A 17,828-nucleotide genomic window follows, 5' to 3' on the forward strand; every position below is an offset into this window, starting at 1 on the left:
TATTTGGTTGTAGGATTTACTCTCCCCAGTTTGGCATTGTGCTTGATCAAATTTCTTTCAATTGTAAAACATGGACCAAAAATTCCACCATACTTTTAAAAGAATAGTTCAGCCAAATATAACTTCTGCAATCATTTACTTTCTTCTGTGGAATGCAAAAAGAGAAACTGTGACTGTGTTGGTTGTTTTTCAGGGCAATTACTATAAATGGGGACCATAAAAATATCATTATAGTGTCCATACAACTTTTTGTTCCAAGTCTTCTGAAGTGATACAATTTGAGTGCGCAACATAAATTTAATTCAAGAGATAACAATTTTAATTTTGGGTGAACTATTCCTTTAACCCCCTTTACTTTCAGATCCTTACCAAACCTTTTGGTTAGTATCAAGAATCAACATGGAAACTAGACAGGGCAGAAGGTCACTTACAGTTGCTCTAGAGAGACGAGCCCCTTAAAAGCTTCTCGGTCTATTGCTTGAATTTCATTCTTGTACAGATAGCTGAAAGAAATATTCAGGGAAATCACTAGGGTTAGGGCTGAGTGTCAAAAATAAACACACATGCACACAGAAATAAAGAAGAAAGGTCAAAATAAACGTGTCATATTTAATGCAGGAATAATAGAAGAGAAAACTAACAGAAGACTGTTGCATATCGATAAAACAGGAGGGGTGGCCTGTGGGAAACAGGAATTCATGTTTGTGGTTTTCCTGTCTAGGGACAGTGGTCTGTTGAGAACGAGGGCTCAGTCACATAAACCACATGACCCTCTGACCTTCAGGACGATGACACCATCCCACAGGAAGTATATGTTACAGATATGTGCTGCCTTCTCATACAGGATGCAAGATTTGCATATATAAGCAACACTAAAGTGCCTTTTTTAAGTACTAAACAGTGCAAAACTTGGTCAAACTTATGTTATGAGAACTATGAGAGCTGTTTAAGTTGTTTTTAAGAATCTGCAAATATGCAAGTTGAATATTATTGCTATAACGGGATCAGTAGTTGTATTTTTTTGGCCAGTACAATACTGATTTTAACAAACAACTATTGGCCGATTAAGGCACTGATATTTTGTCACTTGTTCACTTATTTAAACTTTTGTCATTAAAAAAGATTTTAATGATAGTATATAGTTTAAAAAACTTGTGCATTAAGGTACACTAGCTAGTTTATTGCTACATCATCAAATCATTTCCATGGATTGATCCATTTAACATTCAACTGGCCAACATTATAAGAGAGCAACAAAGATAAAAACAAAATACAAATAAGACAACGTGGCAAACTTCAGAGGTTATTTTTGCTATCAAATATTTCTTATTAACATTAATGCATGTTTGACTTACTATTATAGAACATTACATATTTCTTTAATAAATAGAAAGACATTATGCAACTATTCAGTTAATTAATATCTATCAGTTTGTTATACCTGCCCTTTTCATGCTATAGTTCATATGCCAGTGCTTTTAAATTGATCAAAAAAGGTTTGGATAAACATAGATTAAAACTTCTCTTTACAAATTATATTATCATTATATTATATACAAATTTATTATATAATTTGAGTAAAAAAAAAGTTAAACTGAAAAATGTACATGAATATGTGAATATTCTTCCCTTTTTTTAAATCAAAACTCTTTGTTTTAAATGTTTCAAAATCCGAACACTTTCTGTTAACGGCTATGTTTCAATGATTGTATATGTAATAAGAAAAAAAAAAATGGTATAAGATTGTATAAAAATTTATTGTATAAGAAAAAAAGACATTTGGGTTTAATTAGCAGCATATTAACAAATCCAGATGATCACAGGGAGAAGGTTTGGGTAATTAAATCAGAGTTATTTTAGTATCACTGAGATACTATTATAGTTTTTAATTAATATTTTAAGTAAGTTTTTATTTTTTATATTTTAATTTTAGTTAAAGATTTAGTAATTTAGTTGTTTGTTTGCAATTTATATTAGTTTTTTAATATATCTATATATTTTATATTTAATATGTCTATATATTTTTTACTTTAATTTTAACTATAATAACCCTGAATTAAACAGGGATATTTTGAAGAGCTCTTATATAAAACTCTGTTCAATGTCTAACAGTACCAGAATTACAGTGTTAAAATGTTGCACTTGTTCAGACTTTGTTCCACAATGTTCCACTTGTTACAAATGTTACACAATGTTCACTTTGGCTGGAGGACCAGCCGGACCACTGGACGGAGCTTGAGTAGCCAGAAGGGAACAATTAGAAGCGACTCCACAGCTGGACATCATGGCTGTGTGAACTGTGTCCTGATTGCACCGGCCAGGTGGAGTTAATGAATGGATTAATGCTCAGTATGTTTATCTGGACTGACACGAGTTGTGGCTTTTAAACCACAGCACCAGAATAACACTGTGCTCCAATTTTTCTGCTTCTCGTAGAGATTTTTTGGACTTCACACAGTCCAGTGGCACATACGTATTGAGTTACACAAATCTTTTTGTATCATAATAGTAAAAAAGGGATTTTAGTTATGTAAACACTGACAGATTGCTACTTCTTTGCTTGTTTTGGCAGAATTTTTATAGCTGTAATAAAAAATATGCAAAAAACAAAGTTTCTCAAATGTACAGTGAATCTCACAACATATCGAGGTTATATTTCACCCCAAATCAAAAGAAAAACATTTTTTTTTTAATTTGCATTTAGTAAATTAAGCCAATTTCAGCTCCATTAGGTCTGTTTGCATTTTAAAGCATTTTTCCATTGTAATTTTCACTGTTCTTAATGGTGATTCTCATTACTGTAATTTTTGTGTGAAATCAGCAGAATTTAAAGCCAGAACAAAAAATACTACCTTGATGTATACATTATTCATGTTTTAAAAAACATTCCCCACATTACAGCAATAAGATTTAGGGGTGGGGATGGATGTGACAACTGAAAAATAATGCCAATGCTGATTCAAACTGATTCATCTTGGTGGTTTTGAAAACAAAGTTCATTTTCATAAGCAAAATATAATTTATTTCTGGGGGTGAAATATGAGCCTGGCATTTTCTTGAGAGGTTTGGTGAGATTCACCTACACATACTTTACTCCTGCTGTAATATTTAGATGTTATCTCGGCAAAATCAGGTGGGAAACATTTCAAACAAGTGACTATTTAAATATAAACACAGGCTGCTCTCACCACAACTAAAGTTAGAGATTCTCGAATTGCCCTGTGGCGAACAAAGACAGGAACTGTGCCATGGCTAAACAGAGAGCAATTATTCCATCTCCGTCTGATCTCGTCAGTTTTGGGTCAGGGCCGTCAGACAGATAATTTCACAGCGCAGGCAATTACGTTCCCCATAAGTGTGAGAGCTTCATTCCATGAGCTCAACTCTTTACTACATCAAACAATTATGTGCATCATTCATAAATGTGGTGAGCACGGTTCAGAAATGGAAAAAGAGAAGATTTATCATATAACACCAACAATAATGTACATTTAAACGCTATGATGTGCCTTCAGTCAGTGGTTATATAGTAGCTTTGCTCTCAAATAAACTGTACTTAAAGTCAATATAACTTTACTGCTTCAACTCTGGCACACTATTATGCAGAAAGCATCACTCTTCCCACACTTTCTATCAATACTTTCTACAGAATCTATAACCAAAACGGTTCCATAAGCAGTCAAATCAGAATTAAAGAAAAGCTCACAGATATTTTAGGTTTTCCAAATCTTCAAAGGCTCCTCTTGGGATTCTTCTGATGTGGTTGTTATTTAAAAGGCTTAAAGAAAGAGGAAATACATGTATTAGACATTAAAACAGATGGTCATGCATAATACCTGTGTCAAACAAATGTGCATGACCCAAACGGTTTAGTGTTTCATGAAACCAAAAAAAAGCAAGTTAATGCCAATAATAAAAACAGTGATCACAGAGACTTTATAAAACATTGATACTTACAGTGTATTGAGATTCTTCAATCGCCTAAAGGAGCCTGGCTGTAAATCCTTGATTTTGTTGAATCTCAAATCTCTGGAAACAAAAAAATAAACATTCTTAGATCAAAAAAGAAGTGCATGTTACACAAGTTTCCATGGTATTTTATGCACACCGCTTTGTAACGTATTAAGTAAATCCAACTTTTTAGACTATCACATAACAGTGACAATCATTTATCTGAAACAACAGAGAATAGCAGAAAATATTTACCTGCTGTTGTGTTTCTGAATACAAATTCAAATTCTAGTGCTACCTTAGTCATTATACATCATAAAACTCAGAAAGACATATGGAGTGCCACAAGGCTCGGTCCCAGGACCTTTAATGCATTGCTTCCTCATGCGTCTTTCAGCTGATATTACAAGGGACAGTGGCACTAGCTTACACTGTTATGACATGAAGCTCTCTATGTCCTCGACACCGGATGTAATTTCACAGTTTACCAAGTTATATGAGCACATTAAGGACATTTAAAGCCTTGATACTTTTAATGTCCTAAAAATGAGGTGTTAATTATTACACTAAACATTTCAAGATGTATCTACTGTAGATTGTTCGATTGCGTCATGCTCTATGGTTACGGAACAGGGTGTTTGACAGAAATGTATCAATTTAAAGCCACTTTATCATTGTTTAATTTATTTTAATTATAAAATGCAGACCCCCAATAAAACCCCATTATGGTTGCAAAGACTTCTGATAGTACAGAGAATAAAATCCGACAGATTAATTGTCATTTTAATTAGGGCTGCACGATATATCGCATGAGATTGTCACGCGCAATTCATCAATAAAGCCGGTTCCCTGATTACCGTTAAATCTCCATCACCTGCTTTCAAATGGAGCGGCATTTAATAGACAGAGCCGTAGTTCAATGAAAAGCTACGCAATATCGCGTTCATATCGCAGATGAATCGCCTTCGATAATGAACGCGATATTGCGTGGATTTTCAGTGATCTACGGCTCTGTCTATTAAATGCCGCTCCATTTGAAAGCAGGTGATGGAGATTTAACGGTAATCAGGGAACCGGCTTTACTAACGAAATGCGCGTGACAATCTCATGCGATATATCGTGCAGCCCTAATTTTAATATACTGCAGGCCTTCAGGAAGCCACAATACAAACATTAAGAAAATATGCCAATAAACCAATAATAAATAAGAAAATAAATGATACACAGAAAAGAATATATTCACAAAAGTGTAGCAAATTAAAAAGACAGAATGATTTCTGAAGGATCATGTGACACTGAAGACTGGAGTAATGATGCTGAAAATTCAGCTTTGATCACTGAAATAAATTAGGTTTTAATATATGTGACCTGATCCAGCAAAATGAGTCACAGTGACCCAAATTTCAAAATTGGGATTTTGGTATCAATGGAAAGAAAAGACAATAAGCTTTAAAATGATATCCTAGTCAAAGTCATACCCTGAATGGTTTTAAACATATACCCATTTGAATTATGGTCGTCTGCCCTCTTTTTCCAATTGAAAACCTGAGAAAATCGCTTTTAAAGTTTTTTGCCCGTTTTTTGTTGATATCTTTCAAAATCCATTGCATTTAAAGGGATAAACTATTTATTTTACAGCTTAATTTGACCAAAGACATTTTTTATATATAAATGATATTAAACCAGGCTGAAGCTCAAATTATTTTAAAGTATTTATTTGAATTAACACTTTAAGACCTGAAGGTTTTTTTAGAGTCAAAAGGTAGGTATCATTTGATAGAAAACATTTTAAATTTTAAGAAAATATAAATTACATTACATTTGGACATTTTCTTGCTGAGAAACAGCTGATAAAAGACAAAAAATATATATTTTTTAAATAATTTGTCTTTCTTTTATTTGACATGGAATGACTCAGGAACACAATAAGATCGTTAAAAAATTATTGTTTGATGATACTCTCCTATATGTGAACTGCATCTGGTTCAAATTTCGTGGTGATAGCATAAAGAATAGTTTGAAAAATTGTTGTTTATTTTTTCCACAGCCACATGGCGCCAACGGGCGGTAAACTCCGGTTTACAGCTGCTTCTCAGCACTCGTTTTGCACTCGAGTTTTTAAAAATGGTGCATTAAAAAGATGAGATTCTAAGCTTTAAAATGATATCTATTTTGTGTTATTCTACATTGGAAAACGAACATGGATGGGTCCGGGAACATTGGATACACACTGCATCCCGGAGAGATGAGAGACATGTTTTTAGCCAAGTATGTTAAATCATTCCGTGAGTAATATCTTGTGATCAACGCAACATACTATATTGATTTTGGATTCATTTTAATCTTGGGAATCTGCTTTAAATATTGATGTGTATGTTTCATGAAGTTATGAGCACGTGAAATAAACATACTTGTATTCAGTTAGCGGCTGTGCTGTTTTTGTTGTAAACGCATATTACTCAGACTCATTAGAGGATGAAAACAACGCAACAGAAGCATGTTGGAGGCTTGATATGAAAGTTTAAAGTCTTTGGTTTTGTATGCAAAAAGAATTTTTGTGCTACCTATATGGATTTTATTGGCTTTTAAAGAGAGACACGCAAATGGGAGCGCCGACGAGAGGAGTTGAGAAGTTCATTTCCAGCAAATTTAGTAAAACCATTTCAAATTTAATAGCCATTTAAATACCTTTACTCAATTATCTGGATTTTTGAAAGTCTGTTCTTTGGAATTAGCTTAAAAAAATCGTTTTTTTCATTGTTTTTCCACATTATTGGCCCATATCTTAAAATAGAACGTTGCGACTTCCGACTCATTTTGCCAGAGCGGGTCACATATATTAAAATAGAAATTCATCTTAAACTCTAATAATATTTCACAATATTACAGCATTTACAGTATTTTTGATCAAATGAGAGAAAAAATATGAATGAAATTGACATGTTATGAGTGAGGTTGAAAATATGTATTTAATCTCTTCCTCTCCCAAATCCACCAGAGGATATATATCCCTTTCCTTTACGGCCCCTGAGATTCAGAATACACTCTCTCATCTTAAGTCTTCTCCGTCTAGCCAGCCATACTGCTACCTTTCCATAGACATGCTCAGCTGTGCTGTACTGTTAGCTCTGCTGGAATCCCGGCTATTATTCTCAAGATATAACAGAGTTTATGGACCACAATTAGGGACTAAGACTAACAATATCACTATTTTCTTTGACTTTACCTCATAAGCTTCTGTCCTGGTCAGATCCAGCTGATCCACCACAACATTCTCCATTATCCCCCACATATAACATCTTTTCTGCAGGTCCGTATCTAATATCAGTCATATCATAATAAGCCAGCGAGTGAAAGATATTTCCCTGAGCGCAGCTTGGATCGCTCCAGTAATCTCAGGCTGGGCTCCAAACTTACAATCTCTACCTATCAGGCCATTACTTTATTTAATAACTAATCAACAAGTGACCATTACAGTTTATATATTTTTTTGTACTTTTGTACAAAAGTCACCCTATTTAAGCCATCCTGAATGTCATTTCTCCCAAGATTTCTTCCTCATCCTGCTTAATCTTTTTTTTCTTGCCACAGTTGCCTTTGGGTTGCTCACACAGAGTATTAAGGCAGTTTTCTCACTGAAAAGTGAAATATTTTAAGTTTTATTTCATAATGTAACATCATATATTGTCATTTACTTATGCCCGGTCGTTCCAAACCTCTTTATCTTCCTTTGTGTTCTGTGGAAGAAAAACAAACTGGGGTTTGAAACGACATGGGTAAGTAAATGACGGCAGAATTTAATATTTAAGTTATCTGGAAATAAAATAAAACTACAAGCAGACAAACTGAAGTCTGAAGAAAAGCTTTCCACAACAAGATAATTCACATAAAATCTTCACAGTTTTCCATGTCCACCTTCTGTTGTGACGTAAACACTGAATTAACCTTCAGTCTTGAGTTTCTTATTAAGTTAACTCCAAAGCTTTTCTGAGTGAGTCAAACCAACATATGAATTTAGCTCAGATTTAAAAACTTGCTTTATATTCTGGTGCAACTATACTAACACTGGTGAGAAACACAATCCAGAGAAAGAGTGAAGGAGGACACCTACATTGTGCTGGAACAGCTACTTCTACCCGAAATACTTCACTCCTTTCACATCTGCAGGTGTGTTATTCCAACTATTAGAGGTCTTGTAAGGTCACAGTGTGCATAAATTTAAATGCTGTGAATTCCTCACCAACCAGATAACTGATGAAGCCTGTTGGATAAACATCAAACATCTTATTTACAAGCCGAGATCTACTGACTTTCACTTGATTTCCCCAGACATTAAACATAGAGGTGAAAACCCTCAGAAATTCTACAAGTAAAAACATCTGGTTTGCATGTTAGAGATGTAAAACCCTACAGTTAATACATACAGTAATATAACTTCTGGTAAACTTATTCTTACCTTACAAGTTTAGTGCAGGAAAAAGCATGTGGACAAAATAATTAGTTGATCATTCATCAGTTTAAATTAGTTGATTACGAGTTATTTTATTTTATTTTGTTTTAAATGACCAGCAAATGACCATAACAATTTCCCCCCGCCAATGAACACTATTATAAATCTTTCTGGTTAAAAATACATTATCCAGATGGGCTAAATGCCTCTTTCTCTGAAGAATTGTATTTGTTTTTTGCCAATTTATTGTTCTTACTTTGCATATTAGCTTAAAAGGTCATGAAACCCTGAACTAAATCTTCGGAGATCTTAACAGAGAACGTGAACTAAAACAGACGCTGTTGTTGTCGGTCTCTCCTCTTCCCTCTCCACAGCTCGCCTCATCCACTTTTGTATGCATATTTTTCAAATCTGTGCTAAGAACTGACTGCTGCTGAAACAGGGTTTAATTTCCCTTTAATATGCAGAGACAAATATAATCAAAGTCTGCATAATATAATCAATCCATAGGTTGATTCTGGTCACATATTTGGCCCAGATTAAGCAAGACACTTTCCCTCCAATGTACACATCGTAAATTGGCCCTCTATCAGACATGAACAGGAAACATCCCTGATTAACTGTCAAAGGAAAGTATAAACCACTAAATTACAGATAAAAATCTTTGCTGTTTTCTCACTTTTGCCAAATGAAGTGAGTGAAAGAGATTTTTGAGAATGTTCTTCTGCCATCAGGACTATAAGCCAAGGCTTTTTTGCTTGCATTTTCCTGGGAGTCCTGCAACTCCGAAATGTTCCCTCACTCTGAATCGTCTGTTCTTCTGAAATGCTAGAAGACAAATGCCCTTGCCTGACAGCCTTTAAGTTGAGGGATGCCCCCTCACAGGGACGTGCTCAGACACGGCTGCTCAGATTCCAGCAGACCTCCATCCTGCCTCGGGAAACACAGACTGAGCTCATCTAGTGCACTGCACTACATACTCAACTATTTAACACCATTCCTTACAAAGACATGGGTCAGTGTGGTTTACTAGTCATCCAACAACCAACTAGTTCCCTTTTCGAACAGGAACTCTACACTGCATCTTGTTTGGATGCTATGGGGACGCCATCAGCGTATCCGGTGTCTGAAGCACGTGTGAAAACACTCCGATCTGACTGGTTGGCGGGAGTGTGTGACGTCATTAGCCTGAAAGTATAAGAGGGCACCCGTAGTGCATCATCAGCTTTTTTTGTCTTCAGGTCACGGAGAGGCATTTAGCCAGCTGGGGAGGTAGGAAGGTTCAACTGAGGCCGGGATCTTCTAATTTTTGTGGAAGATAATGGCTTAGGGAACGCTACCACTAGACGGTCTGTGTACATGTGTGACCTGGATGGACGCTCTGACTCCGGCTAAGTAATCCGTTGAGTCAATGTATGCTATGCCCAGTGTGTGCATATTTTCAACTAGTGAGGCAGGCATCCCTGCAGCGGCGAAATGGGTATTTGTTCCCCATAGCATCCATCCAAGATGCAATGTAGAATTCCAATTCGAAAGGGAACGACTGTTACCATGGTTCCCTGAGAAGGGGAATAAGACACTGCATCTCATTGCCATGCCACTGGGTCTGCCTGCACGTCTCCTTGAGACAAAGAAGTTAATGACGTGTACTACAGGCGCCCTCTTATACTTCCGAGTGTTTTCACATGTGCTTTAGATGTTGGATACACTGATGGCGTCCCCATAGCGTCCAACCAAGATGCAGTGTCTCGTTCCCCTTCTCAAGGAACCATAGTAATAGTTGTAACCTGAGATGTTTGTTAGTGAGCTTGAGATTTTGTTCTTAATTTTGTAGCTTTAAATGAGACAAATTCTCTCTCTGAGATGTGCCTTTAAAGCACCTTCATCAACATGTTTCAAGGCAATTATAACATAAAAAATAGCATATAGCATAAAAAGCATAAAAAACACATTAGTGTATGGCAGAAATGGCTCAACCAGCCTAAATACACTGAGATCACTTTACACTGACTAGTTGTCAGACTAGATTTTGACTTTTTCAACTTTATTAGTGACACAGTTACACCCATGCAATACACAGTGTGGAAATGTTTTCTGTGAATAGCCATATAATAAAGTTGGTATTAAATCCATTATTATAAGATCATTTTGGAATTCTCCTCGAGGCTTCTGATTGGTCAATACAGTGTTCCAATTATTCAAATATACACAATATAGTAACAGCTATTTTATGAAACACTTGTTCACCACCATATTACTGCAGTTTATGTAAAAATAATCCAAAATATGAAACAAGACCAGACAAAGCACTAAACAATAGGCTATACATGGGATAATGAGCAACTGTGTACACATAAATGGAAACCAAGGAAACAAACTCGAACACGGGATGAAACACAGGAAATGGGAACTTAGATACAATATAATAATACACAAAACAAGTGTCACAGGAAAACTTCAAACCAAACGTGCATCCTAATTCACATACTTATGCACTGTTCTGTGCCAATTTGTAGTACAAATAATGTGAGTTGTGTGTTCACACTGAAAATTCCATTCATGCACTTAACAGAAAAAAACAAAACAAAGTGTGGATGGTTTGTTGAACACTTGATGCACTTAAAACTGTCACGGCTAGAGGGGCTATTAGACTCAGATGTTGGATGACAAAATAAATAACCTTATGAAATTCATATGGTATGGTATGTCATTTAGGACACAACTTTAGAGTCCACTAGAACTGGTTCCCAAACAGGAGTATGTGAGGTGACATGAGGGAGTACAGGAACAAAATGAGTTTTGCCATTCATATCATTCTATGCTTCCTTAAAATAATATTAAAACCGAGCATGTATTTCTAGCAGGCAAAATGCCATAATAACATCCAATCAAACATACCTCATCTTTTGCGGTCAAAACTGACTGCATCCACACAAGCAGTATGCAGGTTTTGTTAAGAAAAAATCAGTTAAAAACCATGTTAACATAATGGTTTGTGTTTAGAGTTGCATTAGGTGGGAAAAAGCATGCTTATATTATTTGTTCTTGTGTGATATCCAAAAATATCACCCACATGGAACAGCCATTATTTTCAGCACATCTGAAGGCACTGTAACAGTGTATTGTCTTTTTCACAGACAAAACCCATGATGTTATCAAAGCTGCCTAGTGGCTTATCGGAGAGTGAACTGGGGAACACAGAGTTATTCAACAGACAAAGCAAAGCAGGTCAGACTTCCTCTCAGCAGGGAACATCTAAGTTTAGTTCACAAGACCGTTTAATAAAACAATGTAAAAACACAACCAAAACTGGGAGGAAAGCGCTCAGCAATCTCTTAAATCCAACAATGCTGCTTGTTGTTGATGGCACAACTGTACTAAAGTCAAACCTCGCTAATTATTACATAATGAGTAATGTTCATTGTCAGCTGGAGAACAAAAAGGCCAAACAGACTGTTCACAGATTGTAACGGTATCAAAACGGTTGTGACTCACTGTCTCATGGGCCTGAGTTCAGCTATCTTGGCCACATGTTTGAGTGCTTAACTCATCTAATACAGCTTGGACTGATTAACAGTGCTGTTTGGCAGCAGTGATTTTCACAATCAAAAGTACACAACACATGCGATATGTGTTCAGAAAGAGGCCAAGATGGATGATATGGTTCATAATACAACATACCTATAACAAAGCCTACAGTCTGCTCAGATCTGCAGTCCTCCGATGAGCACAAGCATTAAACACTCATCAGGAGATGATTTTTGAATATTAAATATTAAATTATAATACATTCCTATTATATTCTATAATCTATAATCCAATTATAATCCTATTATATTGAAATTGTAATACTACTGTTCTACAAAAATTATATTTAGTAATAATAATAATATTTAACTAAATAAAATATTTTATTGTATTTTATTTGACAGAATAACAGTAAAATTACAATACTAATAGTTATGGTATAGGTATTGTATGGTATACTAATATATCAAGATGAATTATTATTATTATTATTATTATTTATTATCATCATCAATCATAAACTCTATGGTTTAACAGTTGAAAGCAAATATATATATATATATATTTTTTTTTATATATAAAAAAAAACTTTTTTTTTTTTTGCTTTCAACTGTTAAACCATAGAGTTTTTGTTTTGGTGTAAACCCACAGGAAGACCTTAAAGCTTCTTTTGTTGACAACAGATTTATAAACAATTCCATTTTTCATTGTTTTTTTTCCGCCCATTTGATTGTTTTCTTCTTTCTTTGTTTAAGCTTTGCAAAAATTTCGATTTGCACATATTTATTTTACAACAACACTATACTTTAGCTTTAGTAGTACTTGCTCATGCAAACCCTTTGCAACTGGAAATATGAAAAAGCAGTGTGAATATATGATTGTCATTATGGAGAAAAAAGGAATAAACAATTCTAAAAGTTTCTGTTTTTTGCTTACAAAAGAAAAAAATCTGATATTGTGGTATCGGCGAGTAGTCGCTGTGTCTCTGAGCTGACACTGTATGGAAGAATAGAAATGTGAGCTGATAGCAGGAGAATGCATGTCAACAGAAAACAGGATGTGGTCTTGGTCCTTGTAGGCTCACGTCCAACCTAATGAGATCACAGAGGAAACTCCACACTATGTACGATAAAGAGCAAGAGCGACGCGATAGCACAATCTGACACACAGACAGCAATCAACACTGATCCTGCTCAACACTGTAACGCCTCACATATTAAATAACAGTCCGAAATGAAACATTTTATTGAACCTTTAGATAAAATCTTTTAAAAAAAGTCTGCATATGTGTTTTCATATTCGATACATTTATGGCTCGTATAGTCTGACATGGTGAGAATATGGAGCTCAAACTCAAGCTCAATTTTATTCAGAATCACAAACTGAGCAAAAATATGCAATCTGGTGCAGATATATTGATACTGATATATTGATATTCATAGGGCTGCCCTCTACTAAAGATTTTTTCTGGTTGACTAGCAGTCGTTCATTTTAAGCAGTAGTCGACTAATCGCACGTTTAATAAACCATATATATCATAATAAAGAGCCTTTAATCAGTGTTCAAGCGCACACATAAAGCTTGCCACAGCGCACCAGCAGAAGTCATGATTATGAATGCGTCGAGGAAAAACAGCAAGGGCACTGCTTTAAGATTTTAATAATTCATTGATAAACTAGTGTTTTCTGTATTTTGGGCTGCAGTGATGAAGCTGACGACGCTGACTCGTCATCTCTGCAGTAGTGGATGCATCTATATCGATTTCATACAGATTACATAACCTGAGAATATTTGTTTTCCATTTATATTGGTTCGTTTAAAAGTAGACATTTCACTTTCTATAGACGTTTTGTTGTTATTGTAAGTGCACGCAAATAAAAGTAGACTCTTCACAGATTCAAAAGATGTATTACTATAATCTGTATGACCAAAACTGAAGGAGTATTTGAAGTGCAAGTGATCGCGCCGGCGCCTCCATGTTAGCTGTCATGCAGTAAGTGCTCTACTATTCAGCTTTTTCACACTCCACACAAACACTTGAAGAGCCCACATTTCTCTAACATTAGAGCGAGCGGCCATGTAAAGCTGCTCATACTTACATGTTTCAGATGATAAACCAGATTTGAGGCTGATGAATGATAGGCGAGCGCTTGGACGTCCTGCGTGACTTCACCACTTCCTGTGGCGTTTTTTTCCCTTGCGACTAAGCAACTAATAAAATTAGTCAACTATTAAGGGGCAGCCATAGAAATTTATATGGCCAAAAATTAAGATGATATCATAACTTATAATGTAAATCAATTAGATCTTTATAACAGTATAGCAGATAATAACATAAAATGCATATAAATATCAGTCATCACTCTATATCTGCCAATAATATGTCTAATAAGATGATATTCAAGATATTGTGTGTGACAGGTTTTCAAGAAAGTTCTGATCATGTCTATAAAATGTGAGTATCAAACATGATACAGGCTTTATAGTGTTAAAAGAACAGCTGGCCAGACACAGTGTACATGTGTTTGTCATGTACAAAACATTGAGTGCAGTAAATCAAATAAGTGCTTTCAAACAAAAGCTTCAGATGGACTGCCAAGAATCATCTAGGGAATCAATGGATCACCGAATGGATCTCTTTAGCCAAACGAGAGAGATCTTGAGATCTTAATTTATGTTCTAGAGCTAATTTTCGTTCTCTCGCCCTGCATTATAACGTGCTCGCTCTCACTCGGTCTCCACATTAGGCCCCGGTCTCAGCCTTTCAATGCTGGAGCAGTGTGGCAAACTCTCCCGCAGCACTGGCACAGGAAGAGAGCGCCAGGAGGGTTCTCTTATTAACTATCTGGGTCCATATCTCCTCTGTGCAAATTAGCAAAGCTTTAGGGATTTTACAGGCTTTGCATTCCACAATGCCACTGAGAATGAATGCCTGACTGCAGCAAATTCCACACAACGCCGCTTCCCTCTTCCTTACTAACTCTCTGGGACTCGACAGATCCTCTCTGAGAAAACCAAATGACGGCCAACGACTCTGCAAGAGGAAGGACAAGGGCTGGTCATTTTGTTGATAAATTATGTGTCTGCTACTATTATTTTACTATGACATTCTTCAAATTGTTAATCTTCTTTTAAATATGCAGCCAAGCAGATCTAATGTAGAATAAACTTGGTAAAAATAAGGATATTGTGTCAAAACTTTAGCAAGCTATCTGAAGATGTTGTGTTTTCAAAGAACTCAACTTCTACCTGTTCACAAGCCATGCGAAATATCAGATATATTTTTAGGAGATTATATTGAGTAAATTTTGGATTCTGGTGACACTTTTGTTAATACCTGCTCTGACTAAAGCAGGATTTGTGATTGTAAGAATACATACATGCTGTCTTAAAAGAGCTCAACAGTTGTCTATTTTGCTTTTGATGCTTCCACAGGTATCTGTGAATATACATGCCTCATTTTTCTTTCATTTCATATCCTGTCCAACAGAACAGCTTATCTTTGGTTAATGGTTACCTGATTCTAGGCGTATATTATTATGAAAATATACAACAGCACAATCTTTGAATCCAGGTGAGCCATTTCATGAGCACATTATTGTTACATTCTTGAAATGTTTAACACATGCTATCTTTAAGACCTTTTTAAGCATGCACAATGGTATGTTCATGCAGAACCTATTAAAAAAAAAAAAAAATCCACAAATACTTTTACTTGATTATCCAGGCTAAGGCACATATTAAACTGGGTAGCTTCAAGTTTAAATTGCTCAAGAATGAGAACATACATGTGTATTGAAATTGCTCCTAATATATCATTACAAACAAATTAGAGGTCGATCGATACTGGATTTTGCTGAAATAATAATGTGTTTAAAGAGAGATGATAAGTGCCAAAACTAGTCAAATCTATAAAATGAAAATTAATGTTAAATAATGTGTCGAGCCGGTTCAGAGAGAAACTAAAAGAGTTTGTTGACAAATGTATACATAATACCATACTTTTAATCACAAACAAGCCTAAAATACACTGAGACTCTTATTTTGAAATGTTTACACTTTACTTCTTCTGCTCATTAACACTCTGAGGTCTGACGGTATCGCCGGCGATACCACCGTGGTTTTTTTCTTATCAGTGTGAAAGAGACTCAAAATACTCCGTCAATGTTGCACATACAATTAAGAGTTATACACCATTTTAATCTGTGGAATATCTTCTTTCATTTGTGTACACTCAGAGTAAAAACAGAATTTTGTGCTTTTTGTAAAATAAAGAAAACTAACATGATGCGTGATTTCTCCTCTCCCTCTGAACGAACTCCAATCTGATAGTTCTCAGAAAATGAACTGTAACTTAGTGAATACTAATGACAAAAAAATTACACTTATGTCTAAAAAAACGTTAAGATGTCAGGTTTTAAATCATGTAAGTCAAATCGAAAACAAACCTTCTTTGTTTATGTAATCTGTATGAAAAGAGAGCCATGTCAGAAATCCGTGATTCAGCTCATTATCTGCTAATGCGGCCACGCCCACGGAGCCAGCGCTATTCAGACGCTAATTCAGTCAATACATGCATTTATTATCTCAATCGTGTATTTATTGTCTTGAAAAGTGTTTATCTGGATGTAAAAGTCATGGTTAGCGATCTCTAGAAGACATGCAGTTACTTCCTGTTTACTTGTCTTCTACAGATGAAGTTTAGATGAGTTTTTGTTTCTTTAGCGCCCTCCTGCTGCTGTATGTATTGGAAACTCCATTCATGGAATAGCCTCTTCTTCTTTTAGATGAATTTGTGGACTAAAATGCACAGAGCGCCCTCCGACTTCAAGGATGAATTGAAAACACCAGCGCTCATAGTAATGACAGTGAATATTAAATAAAAATAACTCCTCTGTATAGAAAATTGACATAAGCATATGAGAATCCAATATTTCTCCAAATGTGCATGCTTTTAAACTAAAAGCCTATATTCAGACTCTTTGCATCACAGAAATACATTATATTTTAAAGTATAATATAAAACCATTACTTTATATTGTAATAATATTTTTCTGTATGTTTCATATATCATAATGAGCTTGAGACATCACAGAAGGTTTTTTTTCACAGCCTACCTGACTGAAATGCCTCATTAATATGCAAGTCATTTCAGCTCATTACTATCCAATTCTTTTGTCTTCTCAGGTGAGAATGGCCCATTTTCAGTGGTGATTCACGCCTCCTTGCATACTGTGTTTCTTGGCAAAAAGTGTCTTACAAAAACTAAATCAATATATTGTTAAATATGAAGGAGTAGGCAGCATAATTTTTACATAATTTTGAAGCAAAAACTCTAGTCTACAACCTCCAATACCCTAAAGTCTTATGAACACAGATTTATTATACTTTTTTTGGCCTTATTTCAGTGACTTAAGTTTTTTGTTTTTTCAACAACCACGCATAAATGTCATTCCTTCAAAAACACAAACATGTACATACATGTTCCTCACATATTATTGTAGCCTAGTTTGTGCTGAATACAGTGTAATGACACTTTTTCCATTAATATGTTTATGAACAACTGAAAAAAGCACAAATGTCAGGGCATGTCAAAAGTTCTCCAGGCCCCAAATCAGCCTCAGACTCCAGAGGGTTAAAAAAGATGAAGGAGATAAAATATGCACTTTTGCAACTATCTACAACAATAACAAAATAAACACCAAAGCAAACATTGTCATAAAAATCAACATAATTGCACGGTATTTCTTGATTGTGAACTGCTATGAAACAGTGAGCCTGTAATACCTTTTTATTTATTTATTTATTTATTTATTTTTTACTTTGCAACCATGTTTAAAACCACGTTTTGACTTTGAATGTGCAGCACTCACATTTGTTTAATTCATTCATAGCCTTC

At 35.2% G+C, this 17,828-nt stretch overlaps 1 protein-coding gene across 4 annotated transcripts in view; it reads right to left on the reverse strand.

Moving 5' to 3' along the window:
* The window catches only part of LOC137006925 (peroxidasin), a 100,563-nt gene that overhangs the window by 75,215 nt on the left and 7,520 nt on the right, over nucleotides 1-17,828 (reverse strand). For all 4 annotated transcript variants that reach the window (XM_067368082.1, XM_067368081.1, XM_067368083.1 and 1 more), the window contains exons 2-4: nucleotides 3,958-4,029; nucleotides 3,707-3,778; nucleotides 432-503 (exon numbers count right to left, since the gene is read on the reverse strand). In XM_067368082.1, the coding sequence (XP_067224183.1) occupies nucleotides 432-503; nucleotides 3,707-3,778; nucleotides 3,958-4,029 (216 nt within the window). The remainder of the gene's footprint in view (nucleotides 1-431; nucleotides 504-3,706; nucleotides 3,779-3,957; nucleotides 4,030-17,828) is intronic.

Source organism: Chanodichthys erythropterus, chromosome 18, assembly GCF_024489055.1.
Source record: "Chanodichthys erythropterus isolate Z2021 chromosome 18, ASM2448905v1, whole genome shotgun sequence".
NCBI classification, from domain to species: Eukaryota; Metazoa; Chordata; class Actinopteri; order Cypriniformes; family Xenocyprididae; genus Chanodichthys; species Chanodichthys erythropterus.